The sequence below is a fragment of the Myxocyprinus asiaticus genome, chromosome 16 (assembly GCF_019703515.2).
Source record: "Myxocyprinus asiaticus isolate MX2 ecotype Aquarium Trade chromosome 16, UBuf_Myxa_2, whole genome shotgun sequence".
In the NCBI taxonomy this organism is placed as follows: domain Eukaryota; kingdom Metazoa; phylum Chordata; class Actinopteri; order Cypriniformes; family Catostomidae; genus Myxocyprinus; species Myxocyprinus asiaticus.
In genome coordinates this window covers 27,723,110-27,749,208 of record NC_059359.1, presented here as the reverse complement: position 1 = coordinate 27,749,208, position 26,099 = coordinate 27,723,110, and the positions used below count along the sequence as shown (strand labels likewise).

Below are 26,099 nucleotides of genomic sequence, written 5' to 3'. Positions count from 1 at the left end.
GAAGCAGCATCTGGGACTGGAGCGCTTTGCTTTGCTTTACGAGTGATTTCTGATCATAACATTGCTGTTTTAGACAAAACTTTAGTTTCGCTTGATTATTAAAAAGCAAGAATCTAACCGCGTGACACACAAGCCAGTAGAGACCGGATACACACAAACTGCCAACCAATCGCACTTCCGCTAGCCAACCGGAAATTCCGCCCACCTAGCGAAATACAGTGGACTCGCTGAGAATATTGTGGATAGAAGCACACCCTCCTATATTTCCAAGTAGTAGCTGCAGGCCGGAGATCTCCGAATGGGGGAGGAATCTCCAAACGAGGGCAGGGTTACTCTAAAAGGGGGTTGTGCCAACACCAAAAGGGGGCGTCGCTTCCACTCATGTTTAGGGTTAGGAAAAGGGTTAGGTTAGGGGCTACCTATATATCTTTGCTGGGGTTTGGAGCTCCCGCCCTTTTTGGAGCTCTGCCTGGAGCTATATTTCAGCACTTCAGCACCATGGACAGAGTCATAACTGAACAGCCACAGAAGGCGCTTCTAAAAGTACAGTGTTTATTCATCTCCTGATATAAAAAAATACATAGCTTTTGATCGTGAATTGATGGTGTCTCATGGGCATGCTCATTTATAGCATGTACAGAAACTTGCCTCCTGGAGGCTAGTGGGTAATTATTTGCATTTATAGATATTGCAATTGTGACTTTCTTGATTACCATGGTCTGTCCCACCCTTCTTCAGCACACATACAATTACTGAGTACTTAATTACATACACTATGGTCCTAATATGTGCTTGACGTGGTCTTCTGCTGTTGTAGCCCATCCATGTAGCCCAGATGCTATTCTGCTCAATACAATTGTACAGAGTGGTCATCTGAGTTACCGTAACATTTCTGTCAGCTCGACCAGTCTGGCCATTCTCCGTTGACCTCTCTCATCAACAAGGCATTTCCGTCCACAGAACTGCCGCTCACTGGATGTTTTTTGTTTTTGGCACCATTCTGAGTAAACTAGAGACTGTTGTGCATGAAAATCTACAATACTCAAACCAGCCCATCTGGCACCAACAATCATGCCACGGTCAAGATCAAATTTTTTTTCCATTCTGATGGTTGATGTGAACATTAACTGAAACTATCTGAATTATTTTATGCATTGTACTGCTGCCACACGACTGTCTGATTAGATAATTGCATTAATAAGTAGGTGTACGGGTGTTCCTAATAAAGTGCAAAGTGAGTGTATAACAAACTTTATACATTTTTATTGTTTATCTGGTTACACAATGGCTATACAGCAACCACAAATCTCTGCACAAATATTACTAATACTTTATGCAAACATTATTTATAAACAGGCATATTATATCATACAGAGGTTTATATGCATTGCATAATGTAGGCTACATTTTGTATACAATATATTAATATGAATATATAATCTACATTTCAACATTGCAATGATTAGGGACTCTAAATTATGGTTAAATACACGTGCAAAGCCTTATTATTGAAGACAATAGGTGTGCTCCAACTGCACTTTGCCTTTATGATCTGCGAGATTTACTGGTTATTACTATGATAAACATATGACATGATGTTCTGTTATAACAACACGGATTGAGATTTTAATGAGAGTTTAGTGGAACAGAAGGCGTCAGAATAAACAACTTGGTGATGGCATACTACTCTTATTTCTGCCAGAGACCGACATAGCAAAAGTAGTATGCCATTGCGAGCTCAGCCTCTGAATCACACGTCGCCATTGTCACGTTGCGAGTCTGGAGTCTTTGCAATATCAATTTTCCTTCCCTGGAAAGGTTGAGATTACACTATAAATAAGGTTTGAGATTTCAATAGATTAAACTGAATGGCACTTTAACACAAAACACCAGAAAGACACAATTTTCTGACAATACTTTATTAAGAATTATATTTACATAAAAGTAAATGTTCCCAAACAGGTTATATAATATTAAACAAAAACACTGGAGGAAAAAAAAAAAACATGAAAAAAGTTTTGAAAAATGTTCTTCTGCCAATTTCCTAATATCAGTCACATGTCTGGACTGTTCCACACTCAATCACCACAAACTACTACTGAACTTTTATATATATATATATTTTTTTATTTTTTTTTTGTGCAATTTTGTCAAAGGGGGAAAAAACAAACAGGAAAACAGATTCTTTTTAATTACACATTAGTTTAGAAATAATACCAGTTTAGTCTGATTGTGTGTCAAGGCTGGGGTCAAACCAGCATTTCCCTTATTATAATTAATTATTCTTGTTCTATCAACCATTTACAAAGGCATCTGCAAGCCCTGGTAATCCATGACGTTGATCTTGTGGTGGTCTAGGGGAAGTTGAGTATTTGGTACAACTGTAGTCTCCAAATCACCCACACTGCAGAACGTCTTTCTTTTAGTAGTTCAAAGCGTCTCTTCCCCATCTTGTGGCATCTCCCGATATTCATTGCAGTGTCCAGTGTATATGTGGGCCACTTTGAGAGACCTGGCCCAATCATGTTCTGTATTCAAGATTTCAAAAATGATCTTGAAGTTGCAAGCATAGGATTCTATCCTCCAGTATGTATCTGTACCAGTATGGCAGCCCAAACTCTTAACCACTAGGATAGCATTCAGTCATTCAAAAACTCTTTACCTCACTCTACACTTGCCCGGTATAAAGAAAAATAAAAACACCTATTATAACTACTTAGATGTTTTTTTTTATTATACACTATAACAGAAATGGGGGCTTGTACACTTCAATTGGATATCAGTTAATTTTTGGCGATTCTTTTGAGTTTTCTTTCATACCCTTCCTTACATTTCCCATTCAAAGTTTAACATATATCTTGAATTACTAGGGTTCACTTAAGTTCATAAGTCTCATGACATTATGAAAACCCTTTACTTTACATCCACATACCACCCGTGGCACAGTATTCATAGCACATACAGGAGGAAGGATCCATGTGTCTATGGGTGTAGTAGTGAGTGTTTGTCCACATTTAAACTGACCCACAGTACATGAAACAACCCCACATTTGAACCTAAATAATTAAGAATCATTTTAAGAAAACAAAAAACAAATTGGCCCTTTAATAAGCTCTCCATTCAAGAAGGGTCACCAATGCTCCATGGGCAATGAAATAAAAAGGCAAAACACAATTTTCTACATCCACCATCACTGAAGGTCCTGAGGGATTCTGCCATTACTCAAGGCCTGTGAAAGAAACAGGAGATACGTAAATTACTCAAAAAAACTAACCAGGACTAGTGGCAGTTTATCAATTGTAAAACCTTTTACACAGAGACTGAAATCTACATAAAAAAATAAAAAATAAATAAATAAATAAAATAAAATAAAAAAAAACATTTTACCAGCTCAGATTGCTGTTTTATTGTGTTCAAATTTTATATTCATTGAATAGACCCTGCCCAAAACCAAACGTACACATTTAATGATTTTATACATGATGCCATATTCATGAAATACTGAGAAAAAATGGTTTCCAACGCCCCCTGGTGGTAACATGTGAATACAGGCATCAGGCAAGGCAAGAGAAGGATATAAACGTCCCTTTTTCATTTTAATTTAAAGATAATTTTGTAAAAATCCAAATAACTTTACAGATCTTTATTGTAAAGGCTTTAAATAATGTTTTCCATGCTTGTTCAATGAACCATAAACAATTAATGAACATGCACCTGTGGAACGGGCGTTAAGACACTAACAGCTTACAGATGGTAGGCAATTAAGGTCACAGTTATAAAAACTTAGGACACTAAAGAGACCTTTCTACTGACTCTGAAAAATACCAAATGAAAGATGCCCAGGGTCCCTGCTCATGTGCATGAACATGCCTTAGGCATGACTGCAGAAGTGGCCAGGGCAATAAATTGCAATGTCAGTACTGAGATGCCTAAGACAGCGCTACAGGGAGACAGGTAGGACAGCTGATCGTCCTTGCAGTGGCAGACCACGTGTAACAACACTTGCACAGGATCGGTACATCCAAATATCACACCTGCGGGACAGGTACAGGATGGCAACAACAACTGCCCGAGTTACACCAGGAACGCACAATCCCTCCATCAGTGCCCAGACTGTCCGCAATAGGCTGAGAGAGACTGGACTGAGGGCTTGTAGGCCTGTTGTAAGGTAGGTCCTTACCAGACATCACCAGCAACAACATAACCTATGGGCACAAACCCACCTTCGCTGTAACAGACTGGACTGGCATAAAGTGCTCTTCACTGACGAGTCGCAATTTTGTCTCACCAGGTGTGATGGTCGGACTTGCGTATATTGTTGAAGGAATGAGCATTACACCGAGGCCTGTACTCTGGAGCGGGACCGATTTGAAGGTGGAGGGTCTGTCATGGTCTGGGGCGGTGTGTCACAGCATCATCGGACTGAGCTTGTTGTCATTGCAGGCAATCTCAACGCTGTGCATTACAGGGAAGACATCCTCCTCCCTCATGTGGTACCCTTCCTGCAGGCTCATCCTGACATAACCCTCCAGCATGACAATGCCACCAGCTATACTGCTCATTCTGTGCGTGATTTCCTGCAAGACAGGAATGTCAATGTTGACTGCCATGGCCAGCAAAGTGCCTGGATCTCAATCCCATTGAGCATGTCTGGGACCTGTTGGATCGGAGGGTGAGGGCTAGGGCCATTCCCCCCCCAGAAATGTCCAGGAACTTGCAAGTGCCTTGGTGGAAGAGTTAACATCTCACAGCAAGAACTGGCAAATCTGGTGCAGTCCATGAGGAGGAGATGCACTGCAGTAATTAATGCAGCTGGTGGCCACACCAGATACTGACTGTTACTTTTGATTTTGACCCCCACATTGTTAAGGGACACATTATTCCATTTCTGTCTGTGAAACTTGTTCAGTTTATGTCTTAGTTGTTGAATCTTTTTATGTTCATACAAATATTTACACATGTTTTTATTTATTACACATTTTGCTGAAAATAAAAGCAGTTGAAAGTGAGAGGACGTTTATTTTTTTGCTGAGTTTAGTTGCAGGCAACTCTCCATAAAGGGGTGGGAGCTCTGAACCGCCATCAAAGATATAGGGAACCCCAAATCTAACCATTTCTCTAACCCAGTGGTTCCCAACCCTATTCCTGGAGGCCCCACAACACTACACATTTTGGATATCTCCCTAATTAAACACACCTGATTCAACTCATCAGCTCATTAGTGGAGAATCCAAGACCTGAATTGGGTGTGTCAGAAAGGGAGATATACAAAATGTGCTGTGTTGGGGGGCCTCCAGGAACAGGGTTGGGAACCACTGCTCTAACCTTAACTGTAAGTGGAAGTGATGCCCCTTTTTGGAGATGACACGACCCATTTGGGAGTAACCTCGCCCTCTTTTGGAGATTCCACCACTATTTGGTGATCTCCGGCCAGCAGCTTTACCTACTTGGGCAAGAGAGGGAAGTATCTAACAGCTTATCTTTATGACAGTTTTCAAAATAAGCTGTAATACCATTAGAGCTGAACAAGTTCCCTTATCTTATATAAATGACCCAATGGATGACTATAACTAGACCCTAGTTATAATAAAATGCATAAATTGCATAAACAGTAAATTTACAAAACTCACCTTTGTGTTCCCCAGTTTGTTGCATTGTGTGTCTGGCTGCTAAGCAACAGTTTTCTGCCCTCCTCATAGTCATCCTGATCCACACTGACAAGCAGTCTGACTCCCTCCTGTCCCGCTGCTCTCTTTAACGAGTCTGTGATGAAGACCCCTTTCAGTGCCTCAAGTAGTGCCCCGCTCAGGTAATCTGCCCAGAACGCATCCAGGTTGGCAAGTTCAGAGAACTTGATATCACAGACAATAGACCCCAGGTCTCGGGTGCGAAGCAACGAACTTGCTCGGCTGAACAGTTCAAACTGCCTCTCCAAAGGCTGCTGCTTGTCTGATGAAACTCCACCTCGTAGAGCCGACTCATGCTCAGAGTACTCAGCACGCACACGTAGCCGGATATCTGAGAACATGAAAGAGTGCAAGAGTGGGGGAGACGGAGAGAAAGAGAGGGGGTGGGATAAAGGATGAAGGGTGATATGCAACGAAAATAATGAGGGCATGGAGATGCAGATGAGAAAGTTTGGGATTTGTAAGGATGTTTTGAGGCAAAGATGTAGAGAAATAAGAAAAACAGCAGGAGGAAAAGGGGAGAACACAAGAAATAAAGCAAAGTCAGTGGAGTCAAAAAGAGGGTAAAAAGTACAGTGAAAATTAATGAGACTTGACCTTCAAGATTATTTGCTTATACCAAATTATTTGGTATACAAATAATTGTAATTTCACAGTTTTGTTTAAATTCTTTCCCTACTTCAGGCTGATTTGGCGGGAAATCGGTGACAGGAAATAACATTTCTCTGCTAAACTTGGTCTCCGCTTCCTCAATTTTTTTTATCAGAAAGACCCCAACTGAGACCAACAGCGTTATTTCATTTACTTCTTTGCATTTATTTCTCATTAGCTGGACATCAAAACGGATGTGATGTCAAAGGCACAGCGTGGCTTGTTTTCGGGTCACGAACATTTGCTGCATTGCAACACTTCAATTCAGTACATCTGGTCCGAATTTGGGTGGAGAAAAAAAATTCACTGATTTCCCGTTAGATCATGTTGCTACTCGGATTTGTTTGGACAGTTAAGGACAGTGAGCACAGTGCATTTCATTAAACCAACATGCACAAAAATTTAACTTATGTGAAAATGAATCAGCTCTGAGTAGTAGTGGCTATCCGAGGCCAACGTCCTCAGCAATATTTACAAGCTGGACTCTAGACACTCATCGCTACATTGCATAGTTGATGAAAGCTGACTGACCCTGCTTATTTGAATTCAGTAAACACAATGATGGGTAAAAACCAGTTCGCAAATTCAGATTTACCATTTTGGGAGGGGAGAATCAACGGTTTAGATTCCTCAAGAGCTAGCTTTCAAATGATTGGAAAGGACATAGGGACTTGGTACATATTGGTTCAACAAGTTGACTGAACATGGTACTTGTATATGTACAGGTCACAGAGCAAAATGTTAGGGAGATTGGAGAGCCCAAGGTAATTTGGTAAGTTCAGGTGGGCTGAAAGCATCTGACCCCTCTTAAATTGTCTGGAGATGAACATGATTTTAAATTCCAGGGCCAGAGAGCGGAGGTACTGAGAGCTCATTGTAAACAGTTGATAAAACTCAGTTTAATTGGTAGTCGATAGTTTTGGTGATGTTTATATATTTGTGCATCCAAGTTCTAAAGGGGCCATTTTTAAAAGACAGAATGAGGCAGGTTGGCTTTACCAAACGATGGCTTTGTTTCCAGAAGTTAGAATTGATATCATGCAACAGCACAGGGAACAGAGACGGCAAAATACGATTGGAGTATACATACTGAACCAGAGCTTCGCAGTGATGTCATTTCCTTTCATGTCATTATCTCAGAGGTCAGAGGCGGCAGTGGACCCATCAATCGTCAGAACACTGCTGCAACACAAATCCAACCTTTCTACATCCAAAGCTCAACCACAAACTCCTGTTTCATTTTTGGAAGCTTACAAAGCAACATTAGTGTCTATTTATCATTTTTATAATATGAAGTAAGGGACTGAGTGAGAGTAATAGTATAATAAATGAATAATAAAGCTCAAGAGAAAACAAAAATGGAAAAGTGGGTAACTATCGCAATGAGGATTATTTTTTTTTTTTGGTAACTTTTCAGATGCTCCTCACTGCAGCAAATTAACAAATTGTCAACCCAATTAACTAAAACAAACAAACAGAAGCTGATTTAATATATATATATATAACATTGTTCATATCAAATGCTTTAACATGCAACTCGTGAACAGTTGCTATTTAAATTAAAGTTTTGTTTGGCATTTTATCAATGGACTGCAGCTAAAACACCACCACTTGTTTTTAATCCATATACATGGGATAAGACTTTTCAAGATTCATTAGGACCAGGGAAAAAGTTTCTTCATTAGGATTTAGAAATAACTATTCATTGAATGATCATTGATTAAATTTCACAGTTAAAGAAATTATTTATTCCTGTTGGAGACTCAACCTGTGACAAGAAAACCCGACTATGATGAGAAGTTTAAGTTAAAATACTGTTAAAACAGTTCTAAAGAGGGTTCTTGATATAGGGAATGTGGCTACAAAAGAAAAACATTTCAAACATTTATCAGTTATTTTGTTTTGATTTAAAAGCTTCGTCACCTGAACAATATTTCCAATATAATGAAATGCACACAAACAACACAAAATGTCTGAACTTCTTTAACGTTTTTTTAAACATAGCACACATTTACAGAGCGCACTTTGTTGTTCTATTGAACAAATCCAACATTTTCAGAGTTCCTCTCATAAAGTAATACAAGACTCCTTTGCTTTATCTTTTCAGACTTTTCTGTACTTTAATTGCAGTACACAGAAGGCAACCATAAGGAACAGTACAATGGAGGTTTTTCCCTCACAGGATGTACCCATTGGCATGATGATATTTTTTTTTTTGTTTTTTTTTTTTGCTCAGCAAGTTATCATAAAGTTATTTTGTGCTTCCCTGAGAATTACTTTAGAAAACAGACATCAATCCACAAATATATAGAATTGCCTATCCTGTAAGTTTCTTTCAAAATAAACATTTTCCCTTTTTAAATCAAAGAAAAACCTTGTGCATCATTTTATGAGTTGCTCCATGCGAAGAGCTTCCACGCTTTTTTTGATCTCTCTTTTCTGCTGAACAACAAACCAAGATGGAGGGAGAGCAACGAGGGCAAAAGGCTGACCAACTTGCGCACATAGGTCAGGATCAAGCTTTTCTTTTGACTGTTTTTTCTTTCATTTTCTCCCTCTATTAGTACGTGAGGATGGCCAACTTGTTTTTGTCCCTGACACTTGTGTCAGTCTGTTTTTCAACTGTGAACATAGAGAAAAGAGAGGAAGAGAAAGAGAGACAAGTAGTTTTGGATGAACGTTGTTGCAACAGTTCAGCTGTCTTATTCTTTGGTCATTCAGGTAAAGTTCATATACATCATTTCTTGTCAGTGCGTGAAGGAAACTATTTCCATATACAGTTGAAGTCAGAAGTTTACATACACCTTAGCCAAATACTGACATTTAATTGTAGAAAACATTCCCTGTCTTAGGTTAGTTAGGATCACTATATTTTAAGAATGTGAATTGTCAGAATAATAGTAGAGAGAATTTATTTCAGCTTTCATTACTTTCATCACATTCCCAGTGGGTCAGAAGTTTACATACACTTTATTAGTATTTGGTAGCATTGCCTTTAAATTGTTTGTACTTGGCTCAAAATGTTTTGGGTAGCCTTCCACAAGCTTCTCACAATAAGTTGCTGGAATTTTGGCCAATTCCGCCAGACAGAACTGGTGTAACTGTGTCAGGTTTGTAGGCCTCCTTGCTCGCACACGCTTTTGTAGTTCTGCCCACAAATGTTCTATCGGATTGAGGTCAGGGCTTTATGATGGCCACTCCAATACCTTGACCTTGTTGTCCTTAAGCCATTTTGCCACAACTTTGGAGGTATGCTTGGGGTCAATGTCCATTTGGAAGACCCATTTGCAACAGAGCTTTAACTTCCTGGCTGATGTCTTGAGATGTTGCTTCAATATATATACATCAGTTTCCTTCCTCATGATACCATCTATTTTGTGAAGTGCACCAGTCCCTCCTGCAGCAAAGCACCCCCACAACATGCTGCTGCCACCCCCATGCTTCATGGTTGGGATTGTGTTCTTCGGCTTGCAAGCCTGATTTCTTTTTCCTCTAAACATAACGATGGTCATTATGGCCAAACAGTTTGATTTTTGTTTCATCAGACCAGAGGACATTTCTCCAAAAAGTAAGATCTTTGTCCCCATGTGCACTTGCAAACTGTAGTCTGGCTTTTTTATGGTGGTTTTGGAGGAGTGGCTTCTTCCTTGCAGAGCAGCCTGTGTCGATATAGGATTTGTTTTCCTGTGGATATAGATACTTCTCAACCCATTTCCTCCAGCATCTTCACAAGGTCCTTTGCTGTTGTTCTGGGATTGATTTACACTTTTTGAACCAAACTACATTCATCTCTAGGAGACTGAATGCGTCTCCTTCCTGAGCGGTATGATGGCTGCGTGGTCCCATGGTGTTTATACTTGCATACTATTGTTTGTACAGATGAACATGGTACCTTCAGGCATTTGGAAATTGCCCCCAAGGATGAACCAGACTTGTGGAGGTCCACAATTTTTTTTCTCTGAGGTCTCGGCTGAATACTTTTGATTTTCCCATGATGTCAAGCAAGGAGGCACTGAGTTTGAAGGTAGGCCTTAAAATACATTCACAGGTACACTTCCAATTCAGTACACCTCCTATCAGAAGCTAATTGGCTTACTGTCTAAAGGCTTGACATTTTCTGGAATTTTCCAAACTGCTTAAAGGCACAGTTAACTTAGTGTATGTAAACTTCTGACCCACTGGAATTGTGATATAATTAATTAAAAGTGAAACAATCTGTCTGTAAACAATAGTTGGAAAAATTATTCGTGTCATGCACAAAGTAGATGTCCTAAACGACTTGCCAAAACTATAGTTTGCTAATATTACATCTGTGGAGTGGTTAAAAAATTAGTTTTAATGACTTCAACCTAAGTGTATGTAAACTTCTGACTTCAACTGTTAATTCATATAGAGACCACAGGTGCAAACCTCTTGGGTCCAGAATGAGCCTATCAGACACAATTCTACTAACTATGCGATGGAAACCACCAGTATGTAATTCAATAATACAAAATAAAAACACTGGCAGTTTAAGATTAGATGGATTAAGGTATCTGGTACATTTAAGAATGTTTAATAAGTAGTTTCAAGACAGAAAGTCTAATCAACACAAATACAAAAATACTGGTAGGATGGGTCTAAACAAGAACTGTTGGGTCATTTTCCTCAGAACTGCTCTAGAATAAGTTTCACAGAGGCCTTTTGGAGTACAAATGATTAGTCTTAACTGTAAAAAAACAAAACAAAAAACACACATTGACCTTTAGGGTTGAGTTTGGTCAAAGACTGTAGATTGGAAAAATAGAGCCATGTATGGGCAATGTATGTTGTTTGTAATACAACGGACAAATTAGGAGGACACACCCAATGGACTTCCAGAAATTCTATGAAATTTTTCATGATTTCCTTGAGTCAGTTCTGTGAAACACTGAGGCCAACAACCCCTCTAGAGAGGACTTTGTTCCCATTTTTTCCCAAATCTAGTTCATATTTTAGCACATATAAAAGCAACTGGGGAAGTGGACAGTAACAACTGAACACACAGAATTAGACTTCACCCCTCCTCCTATGCGAGTTAAGAGGGGGGTTCTTTACCTTAGAACATGGACCAGGCGTGTGAGTTAAAGCACACAAATGTCTTGACTGTGTGTGAGATCGGACAGAGAGGACAGCACACTTGTTTGTTGTGAGCTCTGCCTCTTTCACTCTATCCATTCTCCTGCTTTTTCTACTCAATCTTGAGGCAACCTGCCAAGATCAAATGCGGAGTCAACAAAGCAAACAGCATGTTCAGCTAGTTCTGGAGTGAAAAAAGGTGCAATTTCATAAGTCAATCATGGCACAGCAGGACTGTAATGTCTGAAGTTGTCTGAGAGAATCTGTTTATAACATTTAACAAGTCTTTTAGTCTCCAACGCTGGATCTCATAGACCATATAAATAAATGTGAGCAGCTACAAATGAAGGAATTTGAGATTCTTGGAAATAGTATTATATAGTTTGATATATGAACTCTTCAGAGGATGGAAAAAAAAAATCCAAGATTTAAGGGACAGGTAAGTTATGTTATAGCACAAATTAACCTCATCTCAGTAAACAGAAGGCCAGTGGAGAAAGTAGATTAGCTTTGGCTGCATCAAGGCTTAGTAACAGAGGGGACAAATAAATACTTTCAATCAGAGGTAGAGTGACAGTGATCTGCATTTTTGAACTGGATATGAGACATGTGATGCAGCCAAGTCCTGGTGGATGAATATTAAATAATCACTTTGTTCTCTTTTCAAGATATTTGAATCAACATATCACAGGAGTTAATCACATTGACAACTGCTTATCCAAAATAAGAAAATAAGAAAAAGAAACAGGGAGAGAGAAAATATAAAAATAAAAATGGAAAATGTGAGTGTAATTTTCAGTCCACAAATTGTACCATGAAGAAACAGGGAAATTGAAGCCGTTACAGCTCTAAAGCTGTAAAACAGATGTTTAAACACATTCTTGCACACATTACAACAATTACACTTAGGACTGGGTGATTTTTTATTTTATTTTATCAATTAATATGAATTTACGCTTCATCACATTTTTTTTTTTTAATAGAAGAATCGAGTTTTTGCATAAAATATTAGCAAATGGTTACATACGTTGTCAATCCACCAAAGGCTGAATAAGAAAGAGAAAAAAAGATGTTCAAAGTGCTTGGCATGATGCCGCCTCCAATCTGATCAGCTGCACATGTGTGAGTGCTCCAAATGAATGTAACAGGTTAACAACATAGAGACTGATATAAAAGACAATGGTAATATTTCCAATGCGATTATACAGTGTGACTGTAGCTCAACTTCATCCATCATGCATGTATACACCAGCTTAATCAGACAACTGGCCTCACAGTTGTGGGCATGTTGATTAACAGTAGGGGTGTAACGTTCCATCGATCTGGACTGATGCACAGATCAAATCACCAGATTATCAGATTTTAAAGCGCAGCCTTTAGATGTTTAGTAATCGCGCAAGGCCTTATTGCATTTTCAGTCTTAATTCAATCAATCATGCTGCCTTAATGAATACCATACCGATGTTTTAGAGGTCAAAGTTAGCAGACGAATCCCCCCCCCCATCATATCCATCTTGTCTACACTGAACATTTTCTGATGTCTGCAGGGGTTTATGATTATACATACAAATGGTCTGATATAAAATGAGTACTTTCTAGATAAACTTGATAATTTCTAGATAACTTTGTAGATAGACTTGGTTTAGATGAAACTACCTACACTGGCTAAGAAGTATTTTGCAGTTTTCTTATTTTATAATATTATTACTGAACATCTGGGTTATTTTAAATAAATCAGATTGTAATTTATTTTACATTTACACAGTGTTGCCAACTTCCTGTGTGGTGCACTTGTTTGAGCATTTTTCTTGCATACCTATGTTTTCTATTATGAAAAGAGCTTTGATTTCTCTAACCAGATTGCCTTGCATTCTAATAAAGTATATTTTATTTGAATCATGTTGGGAGTTACCTTTTAGTTGAGTACATTTAAAAATTGAAATATCGAATCGGCCTTTTTTTTTTTTTTTTTTTTACATATCACCCAGCCCTAATTACACTAATGTAATGTATAACCTAAAATTAGTTATACACTGTTATTTCTAATGCTGTCACATGAGGGAGGGTTAAACATCTTAAAGGGACTGTTCACACAGAATGTAATCCTGCGTTTAAAAAAGCTTGACGCAGTGCATCAAACAGAACAAAATGCAGGTGTCTTGTGACGTGTTTTTAAAAATTGGAAGTCATTTTGACATGACGGCATCTTAAAAACACTGAAAATAAGCGAGACGTGTCACAGAGGCCAAAGCCCCCATCTAAAGCATGTTAACGTAGAAAAACAATTCCAAACTGTGCAGATTAACGCAAAAACACACCCTGTGTGAATGGCCCCTAAGGCAGTATTTCACAAGTGACAAACAGTTTAGAATAAAACCATTTTATGTGATACCAGTTGCAAAAATGGATGGTAAAGGCCTATTGTCCTGCCCCAAATTACAACTTTGCTTTCCCAGAACCAATAAGAGCAGTGGCAACTAGCACTGGGACAGAAAGTACAAAGACTACGATTTCAAATCTTTGAGTTTGCTTGGTGCCTTTAGAAAATGCTAATCGCTTTAAGCAGAAGATGTGAAAATGCAAGAGTTCCTGCAGCAAACGTAATGAAGAATGTTACCAGAGCCATGCAATTTTTGGCAGGGCAGATTTAAAGGGTCAATAAGCATCTGTAACAAATGATTATTATTTTTATTTATTTTTTACCAGTGCCGAGTGTCTTGGCATGATGAGTGGGACAAAGAGTGTGTCTATAGTCTGACTCCCACTGAATTACACTTTTCGGAAAAACAAAACAAAATGGTACCATCTATGTCTCCGTGTTATTGACTAATACATTTTAATGCAGTATCTCTGTAAAATGCATGCTAATATGATGCAGATATTTGAAAAATAGATAGTTGTAAAATAGCATGTTCATTTACTTTTTTTATTCATGAAAGTACGAAGGACATATAATTTAGGTATTGAAACTGGTCAACATTTCTTTGTTTTTCACTGTATTTAATTACATTTTAGCTTTTTTGTAGTTAACATAAGTGGTCCTGTGGAGTGACAAATGAATTTTTAAGTAGACATTCCATGTACTCAATTATTATTAGGTCTCAAAACTGTGCATATTAATTATTTGTTTTATAGTTGTGGAAGTATAACATGTCACACTGCAGGACACTACGGTCACTGTTTGATTTGTCAACTACCCTTATAACAAAGTGAGAAATATTATTCCATGTTTTTAACCTCGATAAGATTGCCTTGAATCCAATTCATGTTTTGAAAGTGTGAAATTCATTGTGTGGCTCATGCATCAGAATCATTTTAAAGAATTTCCATCTTGTAAATTATTCAAAATCCAGTCAGTCAATGATTCCTGCTAACCAAAAATATCTTTGAAGGTCCAAAGGATGCACTATGAATCTATTTAGGTCTAAGATAAATGGTCAAAAATTGAGCAATCATGCAGTTTAAATGATAAAAAAAAAAAAAATAAAAAAAATAAAAAATTATACTAAACTTCATTATGAGACATTCAGCTCCTACAAGAGTATTGTACAATTAAAATAACATTGATAAATCATTACAACTCAAGGAACCAATTGAAGGTCAGTTTTTAATGCTGTGCAGCAATTTGCGGTGCAAAGTATAAGCAGAACATAACTGATTTCCTCAAATGGTCATTAGTGTTTTTAGATTTGACTGTCCCGGAAACACAGTCCTTGTAGGTAATGAATGTCTCATGTATTACCTTCTTTCTTTACAGATAGTTGCTTGTTTTGGAAATTTTTCAGAAGGCAGTGTTTTCTCTTATTTGTTTTCTTACCTACTGTGCCATTACTGCCACTCTGTGCTCTATTCTGAAGTGTGTTTTAGCAATGCCCTGATGGCAGGACAGCACCATTCGAGCTATAGTGAGGTACAAAAGCATAAAGAGGCTGTGGTGTGAGCATTCTTTGAGTACAGTGAGAATGAAACTCAAAAGTATAATAGTGCAGAGCGCAAGGATTTCACAAAAGGATGAATGGAGATGGCATGTGTTTAATGTGGTGTGATTGTTGCACACTTTTATTCTGACAGCATTAGAGATTCAGAGACAGGCACTATTAATGAGTGATTGGTTACTTATAAAGCGGCAAGGCATCGAGCACTGAGATACTCAGAGATTATCAGCTGTAGTATGTTATAGATAAAATGAAGACAAAAAGAGAGGAATGGAAAGTCAACAAAAAAAACATATGCTCAAAGAATGCTGAGAAAAGAGATTAAATAACAGAGGACAAGTAAGAGAGAATGGAGGAAAGAAAGTTCTCTTACCACAGGTCACTTTATTGGGTGTTGGCTGAGGTTCGATTTCAGGTTTGCCCCTAGATTTTCTGCTACAGTAGCGACCTCTACCCCGCTTTCGTCGGCCAGGGGTGGTCGTTGTCACAGAAGAGCCAGCAGCTGACACGCCAAACACAAATTAATCCACACAGCAATTCTCATCTAATTCTCATATTTCAGAAATTTAGTGGCATCTCTACTCACCTGTTCTCCACTGCTGGTCTTGAGTGTTTTCCAAGAATGGTATATCTGTGTTTGAGCTGATCTGTGTGTCCCCTGAGGTATCTACTTCTGGGTAGTCGAATCTCTCTCGTTCTGGGGACACTAACAGTACAGGTGATACATTACATGACCATAACCATTGCTGACCGAAAAACACTCTCACATATGCCTATTTGAGCAATAGCTTGTAAATAAATGCAATCGGCTCAGTAATCTTAAAACCGATGCTCACCTGTTCTTCTTTTCTTATGTGAGACAAAGGGCAGGATATCATGTCGCGTCAGAATTCGCAGCAACTGCAATAAAGGTTCGAGGTTTCCCTCATTCAAGTACCCTCGTCTCTCCAACTCTAACAGCAGTTCGACACCACTCTTGGGTTGCTGACGACAGGCGATTGGCCATGGTTCATTCCGTGGCTTTATCTTTCGCCATGCTTTCATAAGCCGGGGGCATGGAGAATTACCCTGGCGAGTTCCATCAGGTCCAGGAGGTAACTCCTCAGTCCATCCCTCTGGATCAAGCGGATGTTTCCCAGGATAGGTTTCATCGAGGAGAAACGACAAAACCTCGACATCGGTCTCTGTAAGTTGGGAGCCCACGATTTCAAAGATCTCGTGGAGGGACAACATTTCATAGTAGCTGAGGCACTCGGTCTCCTCCCAGTACAGAGAATATCTTGTGCTTCGTGCTGTAGCCATGGTCCCTGATCTCCAGAAAACCTCTAATCGTCCAAAAGTCAAATGGTTCTGGTGAGGAAAAATACACATTAAATAAACAGATAAATCTGAATTATATTTTGTTATTAATAAAGTTGATAAAAAAAGGTTAAATCATTTGACATGCTGTATAAAACAGGCAATTACACTTGTTTTGAAATAATGAACCAGGTATTTGTATCGTAGTTTGTACTTGTCAGTTTCGGAAGATACGCTGTCAATACAGTTTCGATGCCAATCATTCATTAGACATCATTAGAGGGTATACTAACAAATAAAATTACAGCGCAGATCAATACAACCGTGTCACTAAAACCTATGTTAGCATATGAGCTAGCTATAAGGTTCGACTCAAGATCAAGTAAACGCTTCCATAAAACGTTTAAATCCCGCTTTTAATCTGCCTTTCGTTTAAAAACAACATCTGAATAAGATATTTACACGTCGTGGTGGAAACACCGCAGTTTTTCTTTGTAGAATGTTTCTGTGGTGACGGCAGCCGTCAGTTTATTTAGTCAGCTGAGCTAACGCTGCTGTTAATCGCTCCTCTCTCTCAGCCTCACGTGTCCCATAGTACCCGTTACATAACGTCACGTTTCCAATAGTATCCATAGAGCCGCAGAGCCATTCGTCACAGCAGTCTCAGGCTGGAGGTTAGGGCGGAGCTAATGACAAAACAACAATCATGGCAGAGAGTTGTTGTCTTTGTAATATCTTAATAAATCTATCATTATTTGGTGAACAATGAATCTATATATTAATGCTTAGTTTTAGCTCTTACTACTGAATCTGTAGGTGTGTTTCTTGTTATTCTTATTGAAGCTTAAATTTTTTGTCATGCTTTATTAAATTATCTATTTTTCTGGGGACATTTCGATTACCCTTTGGATTGTGTTTTGTAAATAGGCATTGCTATAAAGTCATACTATCTACCACAAATGAAACAGTGCCCATGTCAGCGGTCAGAGACACACTTTCAACCACCAGTGGAACAGTGCCCACGCCAGCGGTCAGAGACACACTATCAACCACCAGTGGAACAGTGCCCACGCCAGCGGTCAGAGACACACCATCAACCACCAGTGGAACAGTGTCCACGCCAGTGGTCAGAGACACACCATCAACCACCAGTGCAACAGTGCCCACGCCAGCGGTTAGAGACACACCATCAACCACCAGTGCAACAGTGCCCATGCCAGCTGTCAGAGACACACCATCAACCACCAGTGCAACAGTGCCAATGCCAGCTGTCAGAGACACACATTCAATCACCAGTTCAGTGACTGCACCAGCAGTGAGCCTGTGGGGTTGTCATGTTAATGGTGAGGAATATAGAGAAATCATGTTTTTGACATAACCTATAATTGGTGTGCTTTATAAGTATTTGTTGGAAGAAAGTATAAGGATACATGCATTTACATTTATTCAGTTGGAAGATGCTTTTATTGAAAACAACTTACAGTGCATTTAATCTATTGACTTAAACATTTATGCATTTCCTGGGAACCCAAAACATTGTCTGTGTCTCGTTTGGAAGGCTGCGTCCTCCGGAGGTCGCATTTGTCGGCCGCATACGTCATTGAGGCTGTCTCGTTTCAGAAAAGCGGTAGGACACTTCGAATGCGACCTTCTTTCACAGGAATTCGGAGGATGCATGAGGTGTATCCTTCATGGGCACTTACAACCCACAATTCTTTGCTTCTACGGAAATGTCAAACAAAAAACAAAAAGATGCCAATTTGCCCGTAAATATGATTTTCAAATGCAAGGAATGTTAATTCCCAAGTTGAAGTACCTCAGTAGATGGGTGCAGAGTATATAATATGTATAATTATATTAATATGTAATTAAAAAAAAGTATTAAACTAAAACTACACCTGTAAAATCTATTTTCTTTTCTCTTTACATCATTATAACTCCCCTAAATTTTACCTCATACATTCCCTTCTAAAGGGACTTTGTTCCCTTCTCAGTCAAAGTGCTTGTGCTTGTTAAAGAGTGGCATGCTGTCATAGCAACCATGTTACGTTCCGTTTCCATTTGTCCTACGAAGGCCGCCTTGTTTAAACGAGACTTGTTTAAAGGAGGATGCTCGGTATACCGCAGCCTACAAAGGACGCGTCCTACCTAGCATGCATCCTTCCAAACGAGACACAGCCATTGTCATTACTATCATCCTTTCTCTATCTCTACCAGTTCAAATGCAGGAGCTCTGTAGCTAAACTGGTAGAGCATGGATCATGTTTATCCTGGCATACACGATACTGTAAACACATATTTGTATAGTATTTTTAATGCAATTTGAACTGTTCTTGAAATTGTTTTTTATTGTTGTTTTTCCAGTATGCTCTGCACATTGGGTGCACCCTTTAATTTGACTTCTGTAAGCAATTTATTAGCACTTCAAGAAATTAAATTGGACTTCATGATGTTGTTGCAGTTGATATTTAAAAATGGTATTTTTTTCTGTCTTCAAGTGTGACCTTCCCATTATAAGGAAATGGAGGACTCTCCAGAATTATCTCTGAAAGGTATCTTCCTATTTCCCTCCAGACCACACTAACCACCCCATGAACGAGTTTTAAATCAACCAAAAATGTATGTTACAGGACCGAAGCCATTGTTCAGGAGTCACTTCCAAGAGGAGAACAAGGCACTCACAGCAGTAATGAGGTATGTGTCAAATATAGACATATAGATATGTATGTATACTGTATATCACACACACAAATATACTGTATATACGCCGATCAGCCGCAACATTAAAACCACCAGCATAATATTGTGTACAGTGCATTCGGAAAGTATTCACAGCGCTTCACTTTTTCCACATTTTGTTATGTTACAGCCTTATTCCAAAATGGATTAAATTCATTATTTTCCCCAAAATTCTACAAACAGTACCGCATAATGACAATGTGAAAGAAGTTTGTTTGAAATCTTTGCAAATTTATTAAAAATAAAAAACGAAAAATATCACATGTACATAAGTATTCACAGCCTTTGCTCAATACTTTGTTGAAGCACCTTTGGCACCAATTACAGCCTCAAGTCTTTTTAAGTATGATGCTACAAGCTTGGCACACCTATTTTTGGGCAGTTTCTCCCATTCTTCTTTGCAGGACCTCTCAAGCTCCATCAGGTTGGATGGGGAGCGTCAGTGCACAGCCATTTTCAGATCTCTCCAGAGATGTTCAATCGTGTTCAAGTCTGGGCTCTGGCTGGGCCACTCAAGGACATTCACAGAGTTGTCCCGTAGCCACTCCTTTGTCATCTTGGCTGTGTGCTTAGGGTCGTTGTCCTGTTGGAAGATGAACCTTCGCCCCAGTCTGAGGTCCAGAGCGCTCTGGAGTAGGTTTTCATCAAGGATGTCTCTGTACATTGCTGCAGTCATCTTTCCCTTGATCCTGACTAGTCTCCCAGTTCCTACCGCTGAAAAACATCCCCACAGCATGATGCTGCCACCACCATGCTTCACTGTAGGGATGGTATTGGCCAGGTGATGAGCGGTGCCTGGTTTCCTCCAGACATGACGCTAGCCATTCAGGCCAAAGAGTTCAATCTTTGTTTCATCAGACCAGAGAATTTTGTTTCTCATGGTCTGAGAGTCCTTCAGGTGCCTTTTGGCAAACACCAGGCGGGATGTCATGTGCCTTTTACTGAGGAGTGGCTTCCGTCTGGCCACTCTACCATACAGGCCTGATTGGTGGAGTGCTGCAGAGATGGTTGTTCTTCTGGAAGGTTCTCCTCTCTCCACAGAGAAACGCTGGAGCTCTGTCAGAGTGACCATCGGGTTCTTGGTCACCTCCCTGACTAAGGCCCTTCTCCCCCGATTGCTCAGTTTGGCCGGGCGGGCAGCTCTAGGAAGAGTCCTGGTGGTTCCAAACTTCTTCCATTTACGGATGATGGAGGCCACTGTGCTAATTGAGACCTTCAAAGCTGCAGACATTTTTCTGTACCCTTCCCCAGATCTGTGCCTCGATACAATCCTATCTCGGAGGTCTACAGACAATTCCTTGGACTTCATGGCTTGGTTTGTGCTCTGACATGCACTGTTAACTATGGGACCTTATATAGACAGGTAAGTGCCTTTCCAAATCATGTCCAATCAACTGAATTTACCACAGGTGGACTCCAAACAAGTTGTAGAAACATCTCAAGGATGATCAGTGGAAACAGGATGCACCTGAGCTCAATTTTGAGTGTCATGGCAAAGGCTGTGAATACTTACTGTATGTACATGTGATTTTTTTCCGTTTTTTATTTTTAATAAATTTGCAAAGATTTCAAACAAACTTCTTTCACATTGTCATTATGGGGTATTGTTTGTAGAATTTTGAGGAAAATAATTAATTTAATCCATTTTGGAATAAGGCTGTAACATAACAAAATGTGGAAAAAGTGAAGCGCTGTGAATACTTTCCAGATGCACTGTATATTATAGGACCAAGGCTTCATGTCTACAATCTGATCATAAATGATCAAGCCTCCTGGAATATTGCAGTTCAGGGTTTCTCTAATTACAGCTTTCACTGTTTTCCAAGAACTCTGGAATGACAGATGTCTTTAAGTGTACATACCTCATCCTTCTTAATACATATGGGCACTTTGCTACTAATTTTTACTCTTAAGGCCTTAACTTTCGTTACATTGGGTTCCTGTCTTTGACAATACTCTGAAAATGCAACAGCCCAATCTGCTTAGATAGGCAGAGAATTAAAACATTTGGAACCACCTCTTTTCTTACAGTCCTGAATGTCTTAGGATGTCTGTGCCTACTAGAAATGGAACCTTCTCATTGATCTGGGCACACCTATGCCAACACGCTGAACTTATTTCCCATCCCACAGACACTCTGGGGAAACTGAACTTCTTCTTCAATATACCCTATGTAGGGCACTGTTTGTCCAGCTGCACCCTCAATATTCAGCAAGTCACTGACAAAACTCAATTCCCTATGTGTTAAGTATTTTGAATGGAAAGACTATGAAATTATGCTTACTTGTGATCCAGTGTCAATAAGACAATTACACTGAACACCATCAAGCCAAGCAGTGCCTTCACAAGATTATCCAATGAGACCACTCAGAATATATTCAGCATCTGCTGCAGCATCGTTTTGAAACTCAGAAAAACAGTGACTAGTCAATGAGGAACCAATAAGATGATGAGCTCCTGCTTGTTCCACAGCAGGAGCTCTTAAATGTTTAAATTCTGTACTGGAGTGGTCCTAGGGGCTTGTCTGGCTTGGTGCCTCTCGCATAGTTTTCTCTGCACTAGAACAGCATTTACAGGGCTAGTACAGCATTGCAGAAGATGGGAGTCCTCTCCACACCTGTAACAAAACTTCTTGAATTTGACTTGTGTCTCTTTTGTGTTAGTTGTAATTAGTGGTGGAGTAGCACCTGCATCACTACTGACATTTTTCATAGAAGTGTGTTTGTTTGTTTGTGATTAGTCTTTGTGGATTTTACATTTAACAGCTCTTATTCTATCCATCTGATCTTTTCTTCCAACATTTTTTGGTTTTTGATTTAAGGTCAGTTGTTGTGGCCCTGCTTACGTCCTCAGAACAGACATCCATCATTTTGTGCGCTTTTGTATGAGCTTTTGTTGAACTTATCCCAACATAACGTTTTTTTCCCCCTCATTTATTTATGATGACCTTCTTGTTCATGAGATCTGATTTTCAACAGAAGTTCTGAGAAGGGCAGTAACTGTATCTCTATGCATTCCTTCAAGTGCAGCGCTGCTAGTAAGGAGTCATTCCAACAACCTCTGATGAACTGCTTCAGTAAATGAAGATCAGCATTTCCATCTGTCAAACCATTTCTTTCCACAACTTCCTGAAGGAGTGAGTGACGTCTGCGAAGATAATCTGATGGCTTTTCTCCAGTACTTTGATGTGGCTCAAGAAACTGAATGTATAGTTCCTCACAACACCTGTAAACTGTACATTGCCATTAGCATTATCTAGCTCATGAAGATACACTCTTGGGGTGACATCAACACTCTTCTGATTCACAGATAGAGTTTTGTCAGTGTTTATATGCTTGGCATGCAATCGCCAAGTATGAAAATCTACTTCTGCCGGGGTCTTTGGAACATTTCCAGAGAATACTTTGGCTTTATGTGCTACAGGCACATGTGCTTCAGAATCATGCTTTACAATATGTTCCACTACAACCTGCTGTACATTGGCAGGAACTGAGAAGGACAATGGTGATTCTACATTTGACACAGGCTCACATTTTTGGGGATGGTCGGCATTACTAGCCTCCCTCAGATTGTGTAGGCCAGATGCATTAGGGCGGAATGGAGTAGATGACAAGGGCCTTTTCCTCCACCACCCGGCTTGACTAATTTGCCTACTACTGTTCAGATTAAGGCAATAGAACTGACCTCATAGAAAGCAGCTATTTCATCAATCTGCACTTTATATGTGACAGTTAAATCAGTTACTACCCGAACTAAACCCTTTGGTTTGTCATCTGAAGTGTGCACTCTGCTAGAAGCAATATTGCTTTCTTTTTTAACATCAGCAGATGCATTGACACTAAGGCAGTACTCTTCCAATTTAACCACTTCCCAATCAGTACCATCTCCATCATGAGGTTTTTACTATCAAGCAGCATAGGAGTTACAGACTCTTCAAACTGACAGAGCATTTCCTGGTTCTCCCGGTATAGTTTGAATTTTGATCATCCAGATCAGGGCTCCAGACTCCAGACTGGCTAAAATGGTTGCAAATGTGACCAAAAATAATTGATTGAAATACAACAAGCTATTATTATTATTATTTATTATTATTATTATTATTATTATTATTGTTAATATTAATATTATTATCATCATTATTATTATTACTGAAATTATTATTATTGATAATATTATTACCATTATTGTTATTATTATTAATATCACTACTGGCTATGATAATGGGGCTAGTAATGGAGGTAGTAGTAGTAGTAGTAGTATTGTTGTTATTATTATTGATATAATTATTGAAATCCAATTATACACAGTTTTGTTAACACTTGTTTTGTTACGTCTTGGTACCCCTCCCTTTTGTTTTTGTTTTTTACATACATATCACACCTGTCATTTCACTACCAACTGCTACTCTTGTATTCTTGCAATTCATTATTATATTATTATACTATTATTATACAATTATACTATAATCCATTATAGTACTATGTCTGTATGTCTATCACTTATAGTAAGGTTTGTGTTTCTGTTTCAGCTGAAGAGTGTGCACCACATAATGAGTAAAGAAGAAATACATTAGTGACCCCCCTAACATTTTATTTTTTTATTTGATTAGCCACTACAAACTGCCCCTGATGGTGACCTGATCTCATACCGCTCTGGTGCTGGTGGCTCAGGGCAGACACTTCGACATACTGCCATATATAGCACATAGCACCCTCCCTGTTGATATATATATATAATTAATTTATTTAATTATAAAAACTAAAATTTAATAATAATAAAAAAAAAAGTTATTGATGACTTGGACCAAATAATAAAGAAAAGCAGCCAATAAGTGCCCAACATAGATGGGAACTCCTTCAATACTGTTTAAAAAGCATCCCAGGCTGATACCCCAAGAAGTTGGTTGAGAAAATGTCAAGAGTACATTTCTGCAAATTCTAGGCAAAGGGTGACTACTTTGAAGATGCTAAAATATAACACAGTTTTGATTTATTTTGGATTTTGTTTAGTCTCAACATAATTCCCATAGTTCCATTTATGTTATTCCATAGTTTTGATGACTTTACTATTATTCTAAAATGTGAAAAAAAATTATAATAAAGAATGAGTAAGTGTTTCAAAACTTTTGACCGGTAGTGTGTGTGTGTGTGTGTGTGTGTGTGTGTCTCAATCAATCTATCAATCTATCTATCTATCTATCTATATATACAGGTGCATCTCAATAAATTAGAATGTCGTGGAAAAGTTCATTTATTTCAGTAATTCAACTCAAATTGTGAAACTCGTGTATTAAATAAATTCAATGCACACAGACTGAAGTAGTTTAAGTCTTTGGTTCTTTTAATTATGATGATTTTGGCTCACATTTAACAAAAACCCACCAATTCACTATCTCAAAAAATTAGAATATGGTGACATGCCAATCAGCTAATCAACTCAAAACACCTGCAAAGGTTTCCTGAGCCTTCAAAAGGGTCTCTCAGTTTGGTTCACTAGGCTACACAATCATGGGGAAGACTGCTGATCTGACAATTGTCCAGAAGACAATCATTGACACCCTTCACAAGGAGGGTAAGCCACAAACATTCATTGCCAAAGAAGCTGGCTGTTCACAGAGTGCTGTATCCAAGCATGTTAACAGAAAGTTGAGTGGAAGGAAAAAGTGTGGAAGAAAAAGATGCACAACCAACCGAGAGAACCGCAGCCTTATGATTGTCCAGCAAAATCGATTCAAGAATTTGGGTGAACTTCACAAGGAATGGACTGAGGCTGGGGTCAAGGCATCAAGACACAGACATGTCAAGGAATTTGGCTACAGTTGTTGTATTCCTCTTGTTAAGCCACTCCTGAACCACAGACAATGTCAGAGGCGTCTTACCTGGGCTAAGGAGAAGAAGAACTGGACTGTTGCCCAGTGGTCCAAAGTCCTCTTTTCAGATGAGAGCAAGTTTTGTATTTCATTTGGAAACCAAGGTCCTAGAGTCTGGAGGAAGGGTGAAGAAGCTCATAGCCCAAGTTGCTTGAAGTCCAGTGTTAAGTTTCCACAGTCTGTGATGATTTGGGGTGCAATGTCATCTGCTGGTGTTGGTCTATTGTGTTTTTTGAAAACCAAAGTCACTGCACCCGTTTACCAAGAAATTTTGGAGCACTTCATGCTTCCTTCTGCTGACCAGCTTTTTAAAGATGCTGATTTCATATTCCAGCAGGATTTGGCACCTGCCCACACTGCCAAAAGCACCAAAAGTTGGTTAAATGACCATGGTGTTGGTGTGCTTGACTGGCCAGCAAACTCACCAGACCTGAACCCCATAGAGAATCTATGGGGTATTGTCAAGAGGAAAATGAGAAACAAGAGACCAAAAATGCAGATGAGCTGAAGGCCACTGTCAAAGAAACCTGGGCTTCCATACCACCTCAGCAGTGCCACAAACTGATCACCTCCATGCCACGCCGAATTGAGGCAGTAATTAAAGCAAAAGGAGCCCCTACCAAGTATTGAGTACATATACAGTAAATGAACATACTTTCCAGAAGGCCAACAATTCACTAAAAATGTTTTTTTTATTGGTCTTATGATGTATTCTAATTTTTTGAGATAGTGAATTGGTGGGTTTTTGTTAAATGTGAGCCAAAATCATCACAATTAAAAGAACCAAAGACTTAAACTACTTCAGTCTGTGTGCATTGAATT

General features: G+C 39.0%; 1 protein-coding gene and 1 long non-coding RNA gene across 3 annotated transcripts; one reads left to right on the top strand and one right to left on the bottom strand.

Moving 5' to 3' along the window:
* Positions 1 to 1,903: 1,903 nt before the first annotated feature.
* On the bottom strand, positions 1,904 to 17,254 carry dedd1 (death effector domain-containing 1). 2 transcript variants are annotated; one of them, XM_051720825.1, is made up of 6 exons: positions 17,132 to 17,254; positions 16,207 to 16,720; positions 15,957 to 16,076; positions 15,744 to 15,872; positions 5,631 to 6,018; positions 1,904 to 3,229 (listed from the first exon to the last, which is right to left on the bottom strand). In XM_051720825.1, exons 2-6 carry the CDS (start codon positions 16,670 to 16,672, stop codon positions 3,223 to 3,225), a joined length of 1,110 nt encoding a protein of 369 aa, XP_051576785.1. In that variant the 5' UTR covers positions 16,673 to 16,720; positions 17,132 to 17,254; the 3' UTR covers positions 1,904 to 3,222. The 2 variants fall into 2 exon arrangements, with proteins under 2 accessions (XP_051576785.1, XP_051576784.1); XM_051720824.1 differs by lacking the exon at positions 1,904 to 3,229 and adding an exon at positions 3,239 to 4,577.
* A 101-nt stretch (positions 17,255 to 17,355) lies between these two features.
* LOC127453974 (uncharacterized) lies at positions 17,356 to 24,670 on the top strand. The gene is made up of 5 exons (XR_007899477.1): positions 17,356 to 17,485; positions 17,597 to 18,012; positions 19,168 to 19,221; positions 19,300 to 19,363; positions 22,438 to 24,670. It is a non-coding gene; the product is annotated as an uncharacterized LOC127453974 (long non-coding RNA).
* Positions 24,671 to 26,099: the final 1,429 nt, after the last annotated feature.